General features: G+C 42.8%; 2 protein-coding genes across 8 annotated transcripts in view; both read right to left on the bottom strand.

The window, feature by feature from the left end:
• CDC5L (cell division cycle 5 like) overlaps positions 1 to 4836 on the bottom strand; it is a 49966-nt gene extending 45130 nt beyond the window's left edge. For both annotated transcript variants that reach the window (XM_042938942.1, XM_042938941.1), the window contains exons 1-3: positions 4671 to 4836; positions 2238 to 2341; positions 598 to 759 (exon numbers count right to left, since the gene is read on the bottom strand). In XM_042938942.1, the coding sequence (XP_042794876.1) occupies positions 598 to 759; positions 2238 to 2341; positions 4671 to 4715 (311 nt within the window). In that variant the 5' untranslated portion in view covers positions 4716 to 4836. The remainder of the gene's footprint in view (positions 1 to 597; positions 760 to 2237; positions 2342 to 4670) is intronic.
• Positions 4837 to 10463: 5627 nt separating this feature from the next.
• The window catches only part of SPATS1 (spermatogenesis associated serine rich 1), a 28047-nt gene continuing 19265 nt past the window's right edge, over positions 10464 to 19245 (bottom strand). For 4 of the 6 annotated variants that reach the window (XM_042938935.1, XM_042938940.1, XM_042938936.1 and 1 more), the window contains 3 exons: positions 18723 to 18785; positions 12289 to 12404; positions 10464 to 11319 (listed from right to left, as the gene is read on the bottom strand). In XM_042938935.1, the coding sequence (XP_042794869.1) occupies positions 11276 to 11319; positions 12289 to 12404; positions 18723 to 18785 (223 nt within the window). In that variant the 3' untranslated portion in view covers positions 10464 to 11275. Of the gene's footprint in view, positions 12039 to 12288; positions 12405 to 18722; positions 18786 to 19245 lie in introns of all 6 variants that reach the window. The other 2 variants (XM_042938938.1, XM_042938939.1) reach the window with 2 other exon arrangements.

The raw sequence follows: 19245 nt of genomic DNA, 5'->3' as shown, positions 1-19245 counted from the left end.
AAAAAAGCCCATAAAAGTTAGTCACACTATCACACCATTCAGTCTTAAGAAATACCAGGTTTCCTAGCACTGGCACTCTTTTCTTTCCAAAACCCAACAGATGGACATTCACAAAATAAAGTGATTCTACTTTAGAGATGGTATTCAAATTCTAATTTCAATGAGTGTTCCATTCACTATGAAACAGAATCCAAGGAGCTCCTTAATCATAAATGCAATAAAGTCATACAAAAAAAAAAAAAAAAACAAAACTTTACATGAAGAACCAAGATGTTCTGGTTCACTCTTAGCAATGTAATTACGGGTGTAACTATGGGTGATGATTAGCTTTTTTACCATTATTTCCCTAATTTTCTAAAAAAATAGAATATGTATGATTACATAATATTTTTAAGTTACTCTTTTAAAAAGCATGTAACAAGTATGTAATATTATCAATAACATGAGACTTAAGAGTATATAATCCGATAGCTTTAGCTCCTTTGGCTTTACTCAGATCTGTAACTGAATGTTTAAACACAGAAAATGCTAAACGCTTATTCAGCCTCATTCAGGAGATATACATACATTTTAATACTGATTTGGAAATTCACTTACAAAAGAAATTCATAGTGTTCCAAGCACTGGGCAGCTGTTCGTCCAATGATTGGCGCAATGGTCCTCCACTGAGTTGGCATCAACTTAGCCAAGTGCAATAGTTTTTCCTCTTCTTCTCGGGACCATTCTGTTTTCTTAATGCTTGGATCTAGCCACTCATACCTATTAAAATGATACCATTTGATACATTCATTAGTCACTCGGCATGAATATCCTATTTACACATTAGATATACTAACTTCTAGTGTCTGAAAAACACAAGCTCTCACCCTTCAATTACAAAAGCTGTTCTTTTTAACACTATTTGGTTAACTTTACCCCATTTACTATTCCCTATCTCACTGACTTCTGTTTTTTTTTAATTATGCAAGACTAGTAATGCCTGAAAAAGGTACCCTAACTGAAACATGATCATATGCTTTCTTTCTCTACTACCAATTGTTTTCATTTATTTTACACTTTATTAGAGGTTTTGAAATTACCTGAAATAAGACAGTACCACCTCACATTTTTAGTGTTTCTAGTTTTCATAGTACTTTCTCACACTTTTTTTAAATTTTATTTATTTAAGTAATCTCTACACCCAACACGGGGTTCAAACTCCCAACCCCAAGATCATGAGTCACATGCTCTTCCGCCTGAGCCAGCCAGGTGCCCCTCTCCTACTTTGATTCAATTCTCACAATACCTTGGCTTACTTTAAGTATCTGACTTATACTCACTAAATGCTTCCCAATATCATATGATTTTGGAGTTTTTTAATTTAAGTAAAACTACTATGCCATCCTCTGTCTTTCCTACTGCCCAACCCAACCCACCTTTCCCATCCAGTCTACTTAGCTGCAATTAAGATACAAGCCTTACTAAATATTGGGGCAGGAGCTTAGCTCCACTAAGACAAGCAGAAATCAAAACTTCTTCAGGCTGAGGACAATCTTCCTCTTTGGGATCCAATCTCTATATTCTGATCCTTTCTCCCACCCAGGTGCCTAGGAAATGAAGTCACTCTCGTACAATCCAAAATATGATCTTAGTACCACATGGGTCAAGGCTGGGGCCAGATCACTCATGCCAAGAGCTTAATGTGTCCTCTACCCTGTGACTTCAAAGGAGACACCACAGGTGCAGTGTTAAGTTATATTTGGGGATAGCAAATACACAATATTTCAACCGTGTTGATGAGGAAAACTCACTACTGTGAGCTAGCCTAGAAAATTAACCATTATTTATCATTAATTTCTTTGAGAAAGTAAGTTCTAAATCAACTTACAAATTTTTGGAACACAATCCACTTACAAGCTGGGGTCCATCAGTACTAAAAGTAAATTTATTTTATGCTTAACAAAACACTCTCAAGCACGTTAACTCATCTGTACCTCGTATCTCCATCAGTTAGTAAGGATTATTATCCCCAATTGGGAGAAAACAGAGACAGGAAAGAGGGTATAAAAAAAATGCCTTGCCTAAGATCACACAGGAAGCAAGTGACAGCTAAGGCTTAAATCTAAATTCCCATCTCCCACTCCATACTTTCTGTTGTATCACACTGCCTGCTTTCTTTGGCAAGGTTCAAAGAACTGACATTTTCCTCATCATAATTAAGGTCGCTTTCTGTTTTCTACTCATTAAGTGGTACATACCATCTGGCTTTGCACTGCTTTGCTGATTTTCTATGCAGCAGTGAGGCAATCCTAGACCACTGGTTTTTTCCATATTTCATTACTGCTGCTTTCAGAATTTCATCCTAAAAAAATTGTCAAGGAAAAACAATATATTCAATCACAAAATTCCAAGTGAGAACAGACAAAATTTCTCCCTAGGATTGATAGGGAGAAAAGTCATAAACACACACACACACACACACACACACACACACACACAGACCAAGGTCTGGAAAAAAATACAAAAATTTCATTTACTATAACAAACAACAAGCCAGAATTGGCAAAATGCAAAATATTAAGAAGAAATCCCTCCGAAGGACATCCTACCCTCCCTAATACACAACCTCCCCACCCTAATAAATTGGGAGTGAGTACAGCCCAATCTGAGAAACACTACCTGGCAGTGATTAACAAAAAGTACTCTCCAACGTTTGGCTGTCATTCTCAAAAGGATACAGCTCCATCATTTATTCATTTACTCAAAAAACATTTCCTATTTCCTGTACCAGGTCTTCCATGCTTCAGAAAAGAGAATCAAATAGGTCTCATCCAGCCCTCAAGAAGCAAAGCAAGACTCTGGGAATCCATTCTCCACTCCAGTTTACAAATGTCATTTTCCCTCCAGTCCCATAACCCCTGCCCTGACCCAAAAATCCACAGGTATAACTCAAGAATTAAGTATTTTTCCCCTACTACACCAGTCAGCTCTTCTTCTAGCCTTTAGTTATTGTTTCACCAGGGCACCCATTCTGATTTGGAATTCACTACTCCCAGGGGAGTCCAGAAAGCTAAGCCTAGACAGACGCCAAGGATAACAGAGAGACAGACGAACGCACTTGGGGCATCTTACTTTTAGGCTTTTTTCCACATTGAACTTGTGATACATGCCTCATATATGAGCCACTCCACCCCATCCCACCCCCTACCTCAACATCAGAGATTTAAAAAGGCTGCAGGGCTTTGGCCACTACACAGGAATCCTGCTGTTACTTGATTTTGTACATCTGTCTCTCCCCCAGAAGTCATCTCTTCTCCAATTTAGACAGCCTGGTTCCCTCTGTACAAACTGTGAGACAAGGTCGTCACTGATTTTACGTGTCACTTTGTTACAATACGCATCTTGAAGTAAAAACAAATAGCAACTGTCCACCCTACTAGATTCATTCTGCAAACATTTGCCAAAAAAAATTATTTCATGGTGGTTACTGTCCGAGGTTCTAGGGATTCCAAGACCTGGTTCTCTTGCAGTGCTGTCTGCTGGGGAAAAGCAATGTCAACTAGCACTTACTGAAACACTACTATGTGCCAGACTCTATTCTGGCACATAGAATAGATTCTATTCTAAATGTTGATTCATTTAATCTATAAAAGAAGATTACTGTTACTATTATCATCCCCATTAGAAAACTGAGGCTCTGAAAGGTTAAGAAACTTATCAGCATCACACAGAAGAATATGATGCTTGCAAAAAGATAAAACATGCTGTATCGGATGGATGAAAGATGTACCATGGGGCCACTTATTTTTACAGGGTGATAGGGCAAAAATTCAAGAGTTTCTGAACTGGGTTTTGAAGGATGGTCAGAAAGATGTCGAGCAGTAGGGCATTCTGAGAGGGCACAAGAAGTAAAAAGACACAACATAAAAAGGTAAGATGTGCTCCTGAAACTGACAAATTCAGTGCACTATGAACACAAAATGCATCAAAATCTTATTTGTATTTTACTCTTTCTCTACTGCCCTTTAGCTAGCCATTGGCATTATCCATTGCGTTTCTGAAGCAAAGAGACTACTGCAGGTAGTTTGTCCTATCTGGTTTCTATCCTGGCTGAGGCGGAGGGACAGGAAGAGACAGGCCTTGGGATCCGTCGTGAGGACAAACAAGTTATGCCTTGATAAGAGATAACAAGAGGGATGCGGGCATACACGGGAACTGAACTTGGCACTCAAGCTGCTTCCCCTCCGCAAGGAAGTCAATGAAGGAACAAAGTTGTGGCCACAGCACTGCTCTATATTTTATCAGAGAAGCACAATGCCCAGGCTGAGGGACGGGGGTGTGCCAGATAACCAACTCTCCCAGAAGTCCTATCCCGCCCCTTCTACACAGTGAGTTCCTTCCTCCATGGCAGGGGCGCGTCCTCAATTCAACAAATATTCACTTAGGGCCTAACAAGTGCCTGGCACGTCAAGTGATTAAATCACGGTCCCTGTCCTTGAGGTGCTCTGATGACTCAAGGCCGGACATCAAGTTAAGACCTCGAGGGTCCGCCCCGCGCTGCACCCCACCCCCAGCACCGCGCCCACGTAGACCCCGCAGGGTATCCTCCTCGCCTCCCCGACCTCCGCGCGCGTGCGCACAGGCCGCCGGAGGGGGCGGAGGGCAGCGGACGGCGGGAAAGGGGGACTTACCTCGGTATTCCTCCACACGCCCCCCTTGATCATAATTCGAGGCATCTTGGCTGCGGGGTGTCTCGGCAAGCGGCCGAGAGGAGCTTCACAGAAGTAGTAACGGCCCTACGGCCACGGGACCTGAAGCCGACACTTCCTCCAAGCGCAACCTTCTGGCTTGAAGAGATGTGCGCAGGCGCAAGGTGGGGGGCGGGGGGAGCAGAGTAGCAAGTCTCGCGAGAACCGAGGCTGCTGAAAGGACTAAGTGCCTTGTTGTTATAGCTCTGGTCTAGGAAGACTGACAGAAACCCATCAAGCCCCTCTGGCTAAAGCGCTCTACGCCCCGCGCATGTCCAGAACAGGTTGGAGGAAACCACGACTCTCGCGAGATACCGCCGGTGGCTCTTAGTAAGCAAGGTTGTGGTGGGATTGATCTTGAGGTCACCTAGTGGCGGAGAAAGGGAACGTCACGCGTGCAGAATTAGCCAGCTGGTTTAGGAAGAGCTTTGTTAACTTATTAATTTAGCATTTTATTAGGCATGTAACTAATAGGAATTTACTCGCGGAATACTCAGGAAAAGGAAATCATTTAACCCTAATTTTTTTTAAGTTTATTTTGAGAGCGTGGGCTCGTGAGCGAGGGAGGGGCAGAGAGAGAGAAAGAGGGAGAGAGAATCCCAGACAGCCTCCGCGCTGTCAGTGCAGAGTCCAGCGCCAGGCTCAAACTGAAGAGCAAGGATATCATGACCTGAGCTGAAATCAAGAGTGGGAGGCTTAACCAACTGAGCCACCCAGGCATCCGTAACCCTAAATTTTTTAAGCTGTAAAATAGGGATAATAGTATAGCAACCTCATAGGGTCGTCCTAAGGATTAAATGAGATCATAAACCTAGGCCAGTGTCTGATACATATAACTACCCCCAAAAGCGGCAGCTGTTATTACAAGAAAGGCAACTTCAGATGATCGGTGATTGTCCCAGAAACCCACAAAAATATCTCACCAGTTTTTCGTATATTTCTATTCAATCTATGTGGATTAATAATAAAGTGTTACCATTGATAGGCACTGGTATTAGACAAACTCAGGTTGGATTGAAATCTTTGCTCTCTCATTAGTTTGGGTAATAACCTTGCTGAATCTCAGTATCCTCATCTAAAAAGTGGAGTTAACAATACCTACCTACATAAATTTGGGTGGCAAATTAATTGATACATACCTAAAAACCCAATGAGGTAGAGCTTGTCAAAATGCCATTCCAGCACCCAGGGACTCACTCAGTGTCTACCATTTCTACGATGTAAATCATGCCCCCTAAGGGCATGCATTATACAACCTGCCCATTGGGACAGAGCAACCCTGTCAAAATGTCCCCCAAGACACCCTTGAACATACAGACTGCATGTCTCACTTAAGGATTCAGAAAATGCAACATCATGCCACTTCCATAATGTCTAAAACCAAACCCAATAGCCATGAACACAAGAGACTGTCCTCCGACATTGCGTGCACTGGCCAAACCCCCACAATATCACCCAAGCCTCGCCAGCCAGGACTCAAGAGTCCCCACGAAGAGGCCATCACCATCCCAGCTGGCAACACTAGAACTAAGAGAGAGGCATGCTATATCTCCCCGCCTTGAGCACCCGAGAATGAAGCAACCTTGCTGACACCTTGATTTCTGATTTCCAGCCTCCTGAACTGTGAGAGATTAAATTTCTCTCACTGTAAACCACCCAGTTTGTGGTTTGTTACAGCATCCCTAGGAAACAAAAAAGCTCCCTTTTTAATATAACATTTCCAAACAAAGTTGACCCTGGAAACATTTTTTCTTATACTATCTATTGGTGTTTAGGAAACACAATTTGAGAAACTCTGGCCCAGGAAAAAGAAATTGCCTGCCTCACTCGGTCAGCGGAGCATGTGACACTCGATCACAGGGTGGTGAGTTCAAGCCCCACGTTGGGTGTAGAGAATAGTTAAAAATAAAATCTTTCTTAAAGGCCGGGGGTTGGGGGGTGGCACCTGGGTGGCTTAGTTCGTTGAGCATCAGACTTCAGCTCAGGTCGCGGTCTCACGGTTCATGGGTTCAAGCCCTGCATCAGGCTTTGCACTAACAGTGTGGAGCCTGCTTCAGATTCTGTGTCTCCCTCTCTCTCTGCTCCTCCCCCCCACCCCCAATAATAAACATTAAAAGTATTTTTTTAAGAAGTTGGAAGTCCATCCAGCTTACAAAGGAGTAACAGGGATGTTAGCAGGAGGGTTTGTAGGTTGCAATGTCCCCCATTTCTCCACCTCTCATTCCTTTCTGAGGAACCGGTTCTGACTGGGTTAACCTTGCTTAGCCAAGAAAACAATCGAAATTCTAGTTTCCTCCTTGTCCAGTTTTTACCATCAAATTGTGCAGGAAAAGGGCTAAAGTTAGGGTCAGAAGCCTGTGACAATACCAAGACATTGGGGGCTGGGGTTATAATCTTCATCATCTCCCCAAATAAGCAGATGGAATTTCAGTAGAAACACTGTGCTGCTTTGCAAATACAATTTCAAGACCTCTAGGCCTGCCCTGTCTACTGGATTGCTACCCCTAAGCCTTTCCCTTCCATTTAGAAACCCTTCAGCTAATGTTGGAAAAAGCTAATGTCTGGGTAGACATGAAATTCCACGCACCCTAAGTGCTGGTAATTCATACCGTAATGCTAACCATGGTTAATCATCTAAGTTGGCTTGGGGATGCCTGGGTGGCTCAGTCAGTTAACCTTCGGTCTCTTGATTTCTGCTCAGGTCACGATCTCACAGTTCGATTCTTTAGTTTGAGCCATGCATCAGGCTCTGTGCCGACAGTGCAAAGCCTGCTTGAGATTCTCTCTCTCCCGCTCTGTCTCCGCCCCTCCCCCACCTCAAAATAAACTTTATTTTTTTTAATATGAAATTTATTGTCAAATTGTGGTCTCCGTACAACACCCAGTGCTCATCCCAACAGGTGCCCTCCTCGATGCCCATCACCCATTTTCCCCTCCCTCCTACCCCCCTAAATAAACTTAAAAAAAAAACAAAATAAACTGGTTTGAGTTTCGCCTACTGACGCTTCTTCATGGTGGACCCAGTTGTAGTTTGTAGTCTTTTTCTCAGGTGCTCATATGTGTTATTTCTAGGGAGTCCCCTACGCCCTGGGGTGGCAAAGTGTTCCCAAAGAGGATTTGGGTTTTTTTTCTCAGGCCACAGAGTTTCAGAGCTCTTTTTGAGCACCTATCTTGGTTTGGGATCAATATTCTGATCAGCTTATTTATTATCTAGACCCTGCATCCACACGGCACAGGCTTGAGATTCATATTTCTCACAGGAGCCTTTTTTCTACATTCACGTACCAGTCCCCAGATGCATATACCCAACTACATCCCAAACAATTCCACTCTGTGTGTGTCACAGTTTCCTCAAATTCAACTTCCCAAAATTGAGCTCCCCCAAGAAGACTTCCCCAGCATTCTCTATTTCACCAAATAGCACAGGGCTGCCGTGTATGGTTGTGTAAGTAGTTCACTGCACAGGGACAGAAGGGGGCTGAAATCTAGCTGGCACACTGCTTACCAGGCAATGCATCCATACGACTATCTCCCCCAAGAGGGCATCTTTCCCTAAGTGTATAAAGACACCACATGCTGCCCTGGCAAGGGCACCACCAGCCACCTTGTTGCTAATTGTCCTTTTCCCATACCTTCCCCCTACCCATATCCAAGTCGACTCGGAGTCTTGCTTGCACTTTTACCCCCTAATAAGCCCTCAAATCCATCTCCTTTGTGCCACTTCTGTAAGTTCCCAGATTTAGCAAATGAAAATACAGAACTCCCAGTTAAACTTCAATTTCAAGTAAAAACAAAACAAAGCATATTTTTAGTATAATTATGCCTCATGGGTCCATTCCGTCCTAAGAGGACCCCGCGCGTTACACCAACCCACACTGTACCCAAACAAAAGAGCACGTTTCTAACCAGATGATCATAGCCACGCTCACACCATCACCACTAAAAGCTGCCCCCACACCATTTTTATATTTGGTGTAAACCAACACATTTCCTCAGAAAACAAGTCATGGGGTGGGGAGTGGTTCAGTTGGTTGAGCGTCAGACTCTTGATTTTGGCTCAGGTATTGATTTTGGCTCAGGTCATGATGCCAGGGTCGTGGGATCAAGCCCCACATTGGATTCCACACCGAATGTGAAGCCTACTTAAGACTCTCTCACTTTCTCCCTCTGTCCCTCGCCCCCACTCAGTCTTTCTCTCTAAATTAAATTAAATTAAATTAAATTAAACAAGTCATTGGTATATTTGGCTTCTCTTCGGATATGAGGCTGGGCCTTCTCCCCCATGCACATTAAGAAATGTTTACTTTTGGGGCGCCTGGGTGGCTCGGTTGGTTAAGCGTCCGACTTCGGCTCAGGTCATGATCTCACGGTCTGTGAGTTCGAGCCCCGCGTCGGGCTCTGTGCTGACAGCTCAGAGCCTGGAGCCTGTTTCAGATTCTGTGTCTCCCTCTCTCTCTGCCCCTCCCCTGTTCATGCTCTGTCTCTCTCTGTCTCAAAAATAAATAAACGTTAAAAAAAAATTTAAAAAAAGATGTTTACTTTTCATATTAGTATTTCTTACAAGGTCCGGGTTTCAGAGCCTCAGTGTTGGTTCCTCAAGTCGGTAGTGGCGCCCCCATCTCCAGGGAGGGTTCGGGCCATAACCCTTCCTAGAGTTGCCCAGCATCAGAAAGACACCACATGGGTTCCCACGTCCTTTCCCAGAGCCCACAGGGAACTTGGCCAGTAGACCCCTGCAAGTGCCCCATCTACATCAGGCCCATTGCTCAGTTTCGGGTCAAGGTATCACTCTGTCCTGATTTTCCAGCCGAGAAAGAAAAGCCTCTCCGTCAGTAGCATGATCTGGAGGGGCTCCAGCACTGATGTATTTCAGCAAGAAATCCTATACACAAGGCTTTTATCTGCCCAGCTTTTAAGGGTCAAAGGCCTAAGAGCAAAAGGAAACAGTCTAACCAAATTGGGTAGCTCGTACCAGAAATGTGGACAATTAATGGAATTATACAGAATATTCATAACCCGTTTGTGGAACTGTAAAAGTTTAACATCCAAATATCTTAACATTTGGATGACTAGGAGTGCAGAGACTATAGAAACAGTCTTGGAATTGTCTTCATTTAGCTTATTTGGACTTGAGTGTCACCAGCTGTATAACATAATATTCCCTCCAGTCCACAGAGGCCAGTTTTCATTCTTCCCAGGATCTGAAATTAGAATACCCTGTGTACAATATGAAGTTGTTACTCTAATGAATCTACTTGGAAATGTCATGTACAGGTTGCTTCCATTAAGCTTGAGAGTTTCAGTGATTGAAAGTAGGAGGCGAACACACACACACACGTACACACATGTGCACCTGCACCCACATGCTTATTTACCAAGGAACCTGAAGTGAGGTGAGGGGGGTTTTCATGCCTTAAAAGGTCCAACATTTTTGTGCCTAGGAAGAAAGGACTGGGACAGCTAGGACACCCACATATTTTTGCCATTTGGCCATTTAGTCTATGCCTTACTCTCCCCATAAGGTTTGTGAGTTTGAGCCCTGCGTCGGGCTCTGTGCTAACAGCCTAGAGCCTGGAGCCTGCTTGGGATTCCATGTCTCCCTGTCTCTCTGCCCCTCCCCTACTCGCTCTCTCTCTCTCTCAAAACTAAACAAACCTAAAAAAAAAAAAAAAGGAATGATATAGACCTCTTTGAAATCTTGAGGCCGCTATACATCTTCCAAAACTCTACTCTGGGTGTTTTTCTCAATACCTTTATTATATAGGACTCCTTCCCTCCAAAACACCAGGGTCCCCTCTGAGAGCAGTTTCCTGGTCCACCTGGATAATCCCACCTGGAAATTCCTGCAGAATCCTTTTTTGCATCTATATCGTGTTCTCCGTTATCCCTCCAACACAGGTGGTTGCCACTGAATTTTTTACATTTTAAAACAACAGAAGCACAAAAGTTCTCTTTTACAGGAGTAGGTGTCTTTGAGAAAATTTGTTGGCAGCCTCTTTTTCTTCCTTTTCTAAATTATTTGGTTTTGTTTGTTTGTTTGTTTATTTATTGTGGATTTTTGTCGGGGACAGCAGTGAGCTTTGTGTCCCAGGGGCAAGGGAACCAGCGCAGAGGTATGCTGATGCTAACCCAAAGAGTGGCCAGACACAGTTGCTGGCCGTGCCCACCATGTTGTCTTCTAGTCGATCCAAAGGTGTGTATAAAGACAGCAAGAACGTACTCCGTTCTAAACCCACCTCATTTACTTCATTTATTGGCTACCTCTGGAGACAATGTTTTCACAGAGAAAGAAGTCGTGTCTCGTGTCTCGAACAATTTGGAGTCTCAGCATGGCCCCCAGTTCTCTCTTTGCGCTTTAACATTTCGCGAGACCAGACCCACAGCCCTGATTAGCCAGCCAGTGGGGTCTCCTCAGTAAAGGAGATCGGCTATGAAGATGCTGAGTCACTGGCTTGACCGCCGAGGGTCACAGCCTGAATGTATAGGGTTGGCTTTTATTCCTATCTTTTCTTCCAAATATTTGCTTCTCGCCTGATCGATGAAAGGCCCTAAGGCTCACGACTGACACTCACTGAGCTCTCGTCCTGCTTGGCTGTGTGGTCAAACAAATACAGGAGGGAGGGAGGGAGTTACAGGGGCAATGGTATGAATCGCCCGTGGCGATCCAGCCTTCACATTTTTCTGACATGTACCACGTGAATAGTAGAGAAAGTCTCGAATGGTATTAATGAGAATAGTTTTACCAAACTAAAGCTGACGGCTGCATTTTACCATTGATATGAGGGCATTCTTGGAAAACGAAATTTAACTGACTAAAACTGAAGGTGGACCGTCAGAGAATTGTTATCAATGTTAGGTTCCCCGAACTTGTTATTTTGTATTGCAACTGTTGGCGCATATCCTTGACCTTAGGAGATGCATATCGAAGTATATAGTACGTAGGAGCATAGGGTGATGATGTCTGCCACTCTTTCTCAAACAATTCTTCGAAATAATAACAGGAATGAAAGAGAGAGAAAGAACGCACAAATTCTGACAAAGGCTAACCACGGTGAATTCTAAGTGAAGGACATGTAGGTATTTGTTCATTGTATGATCCTCACAACTTTTCTGTAAGTTTGAAGGTTTTCAGAACATAGAGTTAAAAAAAAAAAAGGCAAAGCACAGTGATTACTTATCAAAGTCAAACATTTGACTTAGAGCAATCACACTGACAGAGGCGACCAATTGGAAGAGGCTCTCGAGAGTACAGTCAGTGCATGCTCTGTGGGCCTGTTTCTGCTTAGGATTGTCTTGGCGAATCCAAAGAACCTGTGGACAGAGGCACGGAGTTGAAGGTTGTGCCCCATTACAAGACTAATGGTGCTCAACCAACACACTCAACCAGTGATGCATGGCCATGATAACAGCAGCCCAAGGGACCACGGTGTGGGGCAAAAGATACCATCCACTCTGGGAGAGGCTTTGCCTTCTCTCCTCTCCACCGCGAAGCCTCTCAAAAGCCTGCTCTTCTGGGCTTGCCTCCAGTTTTATACTATTCTTTGAAGGTTCTTTAACCCACCAGCAGGGAATAAACTGTGCACCAAGGGGACCGCTGGGTGCCAATTGTCAAGCTCCTCCACCTCTCTTATCTCGGTCTTCAGCCTGTTGGCCTTCTCCTTCACCCAGAAAGGCAAGCTGCAGGAAGAAAACAACACCTGAGTTTGAGTTTGTTTAAAGCAAAATGCACAGACACGTTCAGTGGATAAGGTACTACACCCTCCGAAGTAAGAAGGCCTCCGATTTACGAGATCAGTGACGAAACACCATGTGAAGTTGTTCCGCATTTGCCCCTCCCCCCAAACCCAGATCTTTTTTCTGCCCTTCTCTGCCCAGGGAGCTGACCCCTGCAACTTGCATCACCTTGATTCCTCTGTGCCCTCACTTTTGAGCTGGGCTTAGCTAATGGGAGGCACCAGTAAGAGACCAGAAAGCCAGAAGAGAGAGAGGTTGGGGTATTTCTCACCTAGCTTCTCTACTCCTGCTCATCTCCTGAGGCACCTCGGTTCTGGCAGTGACTGCACTCTCCACTGCCACAACCCCTTCCAGACAGCCCATCTCCACCTCCCCCCACACAGGGGGGACAAGATCACTCTTCCTGCTGCTCAGACAGGTGAGTGGTAAGAGCTGCCCACTGGTGGGAGCCCCTGGATGCTTCGCCCTTCCATGTGAGTTCCCTCGACTGCTTCACACATCTGTAAATAGTCCTTTCAGAATTCTTCAGAATCCCACCTGAGCATGCCCTCTGTTTTTCTAACGCTGACAGCCAGCATCCTCCCAAGTCTGTTGGGATTTGAAAGGACATATGCTGGGCCACACTGTGTATGTTCCAAGAGGTACCAGGAATTGTGACTCCTGGGATGAGTCAGAGAAAGAAGATGAAGAATTTTTTTTTTTTTTTATCTTTTAAGCAGCTTTGATTTCCATCCATTTAGGGAGAAATGCACCATGATTGGGAAAATGGCCCAATACACCTGCTAGGGATGTGGAAGTTCCTGCAAGAAGGAACGGGGTATTACCACGTAGGTAATAGTTGGGAGTCAAGGGCATCATGTAAAGCTGACAAACCAGTGGGAGAAGCCCAAATAAGACCAGCAGGATGAAGAGCAGTACAGAACGATTCTAGCATAAAGAATCCCTAGAACAAGGAGGGCCTGGGTGGCTCAGTCGGTTAAGCGTCCCACTCTTGACTTCAGCTCAGGTCATGATCTCACAGTTTGTGGGTTTGAGCCCCACATCGGGCTCTGCACTGACAACACAGAGCCTGCTTGGGATTCTCTCTCTCCCTCTCTCGGCACCTCCCCTGCTCGCGCTCTCTCTCAAAATAAATAAGCTTTAAAAGAAAAGAATCTCTCGAACAAAACCACCATGATAAAAATAATATAGTACACATAATAAATGTAACAAAATATTAGGATAGAATTGAAACAAATCTGCCGAATCATTAATGCAAAAGATCTTAATTCACCTATTAAAGACAAAATTTTTCAGATCAGCTCACAAAGCAAAAATCCAACTCTGTGTCTATAAGACAGACCTAGACCAAAGTGCTTTGAAAGTCTAAAAACAAAAGAATGGGAAAGGTACATCAGTAAATGCAAACAAAACAAAGTAAGAGTTGTAATCTTAATATCTGGCAATGTATAATGTAAGACAAAAAGCATTAAATGAGAAAAAGAAGATTTTTTTATTTTAATTCTAATCTAGTTAATATAGGATGTTATATTCATTTCAGGAATGCAATACAGTGATTCAGCACTTCCATATTACTCAATGCTCATCAAGATAAGTATACTCTTGATCCCCTTCACCCATTTCCCCCATCTCCCACCCACCTCCCCTCTGGTAACCATCAATTTGTTCTTTATAGTTTAAAGTCTGGTTTCGGTTTGTCTAGTAAGATATTTTTATAATGTTAATGGCTATACTTAACAATATAGATAGAAATACATTAATATTAGCACACAATTAACACACCCATTTGCAGTCCTAGCTAGGTCAAATGAACAATTTTAATCAAAAAGATAAATCTTCTGGGGGCGCCTGGGTGGCTCAGTCGGTTAAGCGTCCGACTTCGGCTCAGGTCATGATCTCACGGTCCGTGAGTTCGAGCCCCGCATCGGGCTCTGGGCTGACAGCTCAGAGCCTGGAGCCTGCTTCACGTTCTGTGTCTCCCTCTCTCTCTGACCCTCCCCCGTTCATGCTCTGTCTCTCTCTGTCTCAAAAATAAACAAACATTACAAAAAAAATTTTGTTAAAAAAAAGATAAATCTTCTGGGTTTGTATCTAACTTTGCAGCCTGATGAAATAGATACACCTTCAAATGCATAGAGAGACAGTCCCCATGTTGAGCATGTATTTGGTCACAATGAAAAGTCGGCAAGTTCCATAAAATAAAAATAATAAAAACAATATCTTCTGATCATTGGGTAATAAAAGTAAAAATGAATTGCAAAATAAAAATCCAAAAGCTCTTCCACCTGGAAATTTTAAGTCTATTAAGTAATTCTTTAGTCAAAAGGAAAAGACCAACACAGAATTCTTTTAAAAAGTAAGGATAATCTACACCTCAAAATTTGTAAAATAAAAGGAGAGCAGTGGTCAGAGGTGCTTTCATAGCACCTGGGTGGCTCAGTTGGTTAGGCATCCAACTTCCGCTCAGGTCATGATTTCATAGTTCATGGGTTCGAGCCCTGCAGCAGGATCTCTATCAGTGCAGAGCCCACTTTGAATCCTCTGTCCCCCTCTCTCTCTGCCTTTCTCTCTCTCGCTCTCTCTCTCTCTCTTTCAAAATAAATAAACTTAAATACATAAATAGGGGCGCCTGGATGGCTCAGTCAGTTAAGCATCAGACTCCTGGTTTTGACTCAGGTCACGATTTCACAGTTTGTGAGTTTGAGCCCCACGTGACTTTGACCTTTGCCATCAGGCTCTACGCTGATAGTGTGGAGACTGCTTGGGATATTCTCTGTCCTCTCCCTCTCTCTACCCCTCCCTCAGTCATGCTCACTCTCTTTCTCTCTCTCTCTCAAAATAAATAATAAAAATAAATAATATAAAAGTGATCAGTTTACTTATGGGGTTCCTAGATGGCTCAGTCAGTAGAGCATGTGACTCTTGACCTCAGAATGAGATCTCAGAGTGAGTTCGAGCCCCACATAGGGTGTAGAGATTACTTTTTAAAAAAATGGAAAAAGGGGCGCCTGGGTGGCTCAGTCGGTTAAGCGTCCGACTTCAGCTCAGGTCACGATCTCGCGGTCCGTGAGTTCGAGCCCCGCGTCGGGCTCTGGGCTGATGGCTCAGAGCCTGGAGCCTGCTTCCAATTCTGTGTCTCCCTCTCTCTCTGCCCCTCCCCCGTTCATGCTCTGTCTCTCTGTCTCAAAAATAAATAAAACATTAAAAAAAATAATAAAATAAAAATAAAAAAATGGAAAAAGAACAAAAATAAACCAAAAGAGTAGAAAGAAGAAAATAATAACAATAGAAGCAAAGATTGATGCTTTAAAAACAGAGAAAGAGACAGTATAAAAAGAGAATACAATTTTTAAAGCTGCTTTTTAAAAATAACAAATACACAAACCACTATCTAACCTAATGAAGAAAAGGGGGAATAAAGCACCAACACACAAAATTAACGATAAGGGAGAAACAAGTGAAAGAAGACAGGAAATTGTTTGGAACAATTCTATGCAAATAAATTTGAAAACCTAAAAGAAATGGATAACATCCTGGAAAAATTAAACATTACTCATAAGAAAGATTACGTTTGAACATATGTTGAGGTATGTTCCCTCTGTACCCAATTCGTTGAGAGTTTTTATATCACGAAACGATGGTGAATTTTACCAAATGCTTTTTCTGCATCTGTTGAGATGATCATGATTGTTATCCTTCATCCCGTTAATGTGGTAGATCGCATTCATTGATCTGTGGATGTTGGAGCATCTTGCATCCCTGGAATAAACCCACTTGCTCATGATGTATGATCTTTTTAATGTAATGTTTAATTTGTTTTGCTGATAGTTGAGGATTTTTGCACCTATATTCATCAGGGATACTGGCTTGTAATTATGTTTTCTGGCAGTGTCCTTGTCTAGTTTTGGTATCAGGGTAATGCAGACCTCGTAAAATGAGTTTGGAAGTATTCCCTCCTCTTCTACTTTTTTGGAAGTTTGGGAAGGAACGAAATTAGTTTCTTCTTTAAATGTTTGATAGAATTCACCAGCGAAACCATTTGGTTTTGGGCTTAAGTTAACAGATTTCTGATTACTGATTCCGTCTCCTGACAAGTCATTGGTCTGTTCAGATTTATTTCTTCAAAGGGGTGCCTGGGTGGCTCAGTCGGTTAGCATCCAACTTCGGCTCAGGTCATGATCTCATGGTTCATGAGTTTGAGCCCCGCATTGGGCTCTATGCTGACAACTCAGAGCCTGGAGCCTCTTTCGGATTCTGTGTCTCCCTCTCTCTCTGCCCCTCCCCCACTTGCGCTCTGTCTCTGTCTCTCTCTCTCAAAAATAAATGAACATTAAAAATAAATAAATAAATAAATAAATAAATAAATAAGATTTATTTCTCCATGATTCAGTCTTGTGAAGTTGTATGTTTCTAGGAATGCACCCGGTTTTTATAGGTTGTCCAATTTGTTTGGTGGATAATTGTTCATAGCAGTCTCCTAAATCCTTTATATTTCTGGGATATCAGTTGTAATGTCTCCTTTTTCACTTAATGTTATTTGAGTCCTGTCCCTTTTTTCTTTGGTTAGTGTAGCTAAAGGTTTATCTATTTGGTTTATCTTTAAAAAAAAAAAAAAAAAAAAACAGCTCTTCATTTCATTGATTTTTTTCTATTACCTTTTTAGTCTCTATTTCATTTATTTGCCCTCAGGTTTTTGTTATTTCCTTCCTTCTACTAACCTTGAGCTTAGTTTGTTCTTCTTTTTCTAGTTTCTTGAGGTGTAAAGTTAGGCTGTTCATTTGATATCTTTCTTTTTTCTTAATGTAGGCATTTACTGCTCTAAACTTCTCTTTTTGATCTGTTTTCGCTGCATGCGTGGTTTTGGGGTGCTGTATTTCCACTTTCACTTGTCTCGAAGTGTTGTTGTTTTTTTTTTCTAATGTTCCTCTTTTGGTTTCTCCTTTGACCCATTGGTTACTCAGGAGCATGCTGTTTAATCTTCATATATTTGCACAGTTTCCAGTTTTCCTCTTGTAAACGTTTTCTATTTTCACACCATGTGGTCACAAAAGATACTTGATAGGATTTCAGTCTTCTTAAATGTATAGACTTGTTTTTTGCCCTGGCAATTACTTTTATTTTAAATATTTTAGAATAGCATTTGCCAAAAGTGTGCAGTATACAAGGTACCTTGGTGGCTTGGTCAGTTAAGCATCTAACTCTTGATCTCAGCTCAAGTCTTGATCTCAGGGTCATGAATTCAAACCCCACATTGGGCTCCACACCCAGCGTGGAGCCTAGTTTTAAAAAAGAAAAAAAGTATACAGGGGTGCCTGGGTGGTTCAGTCAGTTAAGTGCCCAACTTCGGCTCAGGTCACGGTCTCGAGGTTCATGGGCTCGAGCCCCTCATCGGGCTCTGTGCTGACAGCTCAGAGCCTGGAGCCTGCTTCCGATTCTGTCTCCCTCGCTCTCTGCCCCTCCCCCACTCACGCTCTCTCTCAAAAATAAACGTTAAAAAAAAAAGTTTTTATGTATACAGTACAGACATGAGAGGCCCTAATTATCTGCTTCATGTAATAATGCCATATAATGAAAGTATTAAAGCTCCCAAGTTTGGAATAAAAGGCTTTTTATTTCCACTGAGCTCCAGGGTTTGGTTTCCCAGCCGGACTCCAGTGGGTCAGACTGTGGGTCACTTGCCCACTCTATCTATGTTTATATGAAACTGTTTTGTATTAGAAAGCGAAATTTTTTATACTGACACATATCTTTTTCTAGGTCTAAACCCTCCTTGGGCAACTAGATGAGGTTCAGAAAGGACCTGAACTTAAAGTAGGACATCAGAGGAATGATACTTCCCTCTAGTGCGAGAATATTCTGACAGCTTTTTCTCTGCCTCTTCAAACTCTAACCATCCTCCCTGGCTGGACTCATTTAAGCATGTCCTTCTTTTCTGACAACTCTTAGGTTTTAAAAATCAGGGACCCTGCCTTTTTTCTCCATATAAACGTCCATTAGTGCATACCTACCATAACACATGGCATCCAGCGGGCTGTCCATCATATGGGGTGAAGACATGGACTGCCCAGCTGATAGACTGCACAGCACTTGCCCTCCAAGTGTCTCACTAAAAACGCTCCATACAAACTGCCCCACCCACCAGCTCAGATTCTAAAGGTCCTTCTGTGTTGGGTGTCTATGAGTTCGTCCACAGGAGAAAATCATAAATAGCTGATAACTTAATAAAACTTGGATAATATAAAACATGGTGAGAGAACTCACATAGGAATTTGTGGAAGAGGCTCAAGTGGAATAAATGTATCAAATTTCTTTTCATAAGGCACTCTGAAAAACAGAAAAGGCAACCATAAAATTGGTATGGCATCTACAGCAGAGAGATCGATAGAAACATCTTTGTGTTCAAGAAGATGTCTTGGGACCCCTGGGTGGCCCAGTTAGTTGGGCGTCCGACTTCGGCTCAGGTCATGATCTCGCAGTTCGTGAATTCGAGCCCCGCGTCAGGCTCTGTGCTGACAGCTCGGAGCCTGGAGCCTGCCTCGGATTCTGTGTCTCCTTCTCCCTCTGCCCCTCCCCCGCTTGTGCTCTGTCTCTTCCTATCTATCAAAAATAAATACATGTAAAAAAAATTTTTTTTAAAAGAAGAATATGTCTTATTTTCTGGTTTAATGGCCACCTATGGGCTTCACAACTATAAAGGTCATAATTCTTATTATACTTTTTATTAAACATCAGTAAACCAAACATAATTGATTTTTTAAAATATTAATATAATACACCAACTATT

Source organism: Panthera leo, chromosome B2 (genome assembly GCF_018350215.1).
Source record: "Panthera leo isolate Ple1 chromosome B2, P.leo_Ple1_pat1.1, whole genome shotgun sequence".
NCBI lineage: Eukaryota > Metazoa > Chordata > Mammalia > Carnivora > Felidae > Panthera > Panthera leo.
The sequence above is the reverse complement of the archived record's forward strand: the minus strand, read 5'-3'. Positions and strand labels throughout refer to the sequence as shown.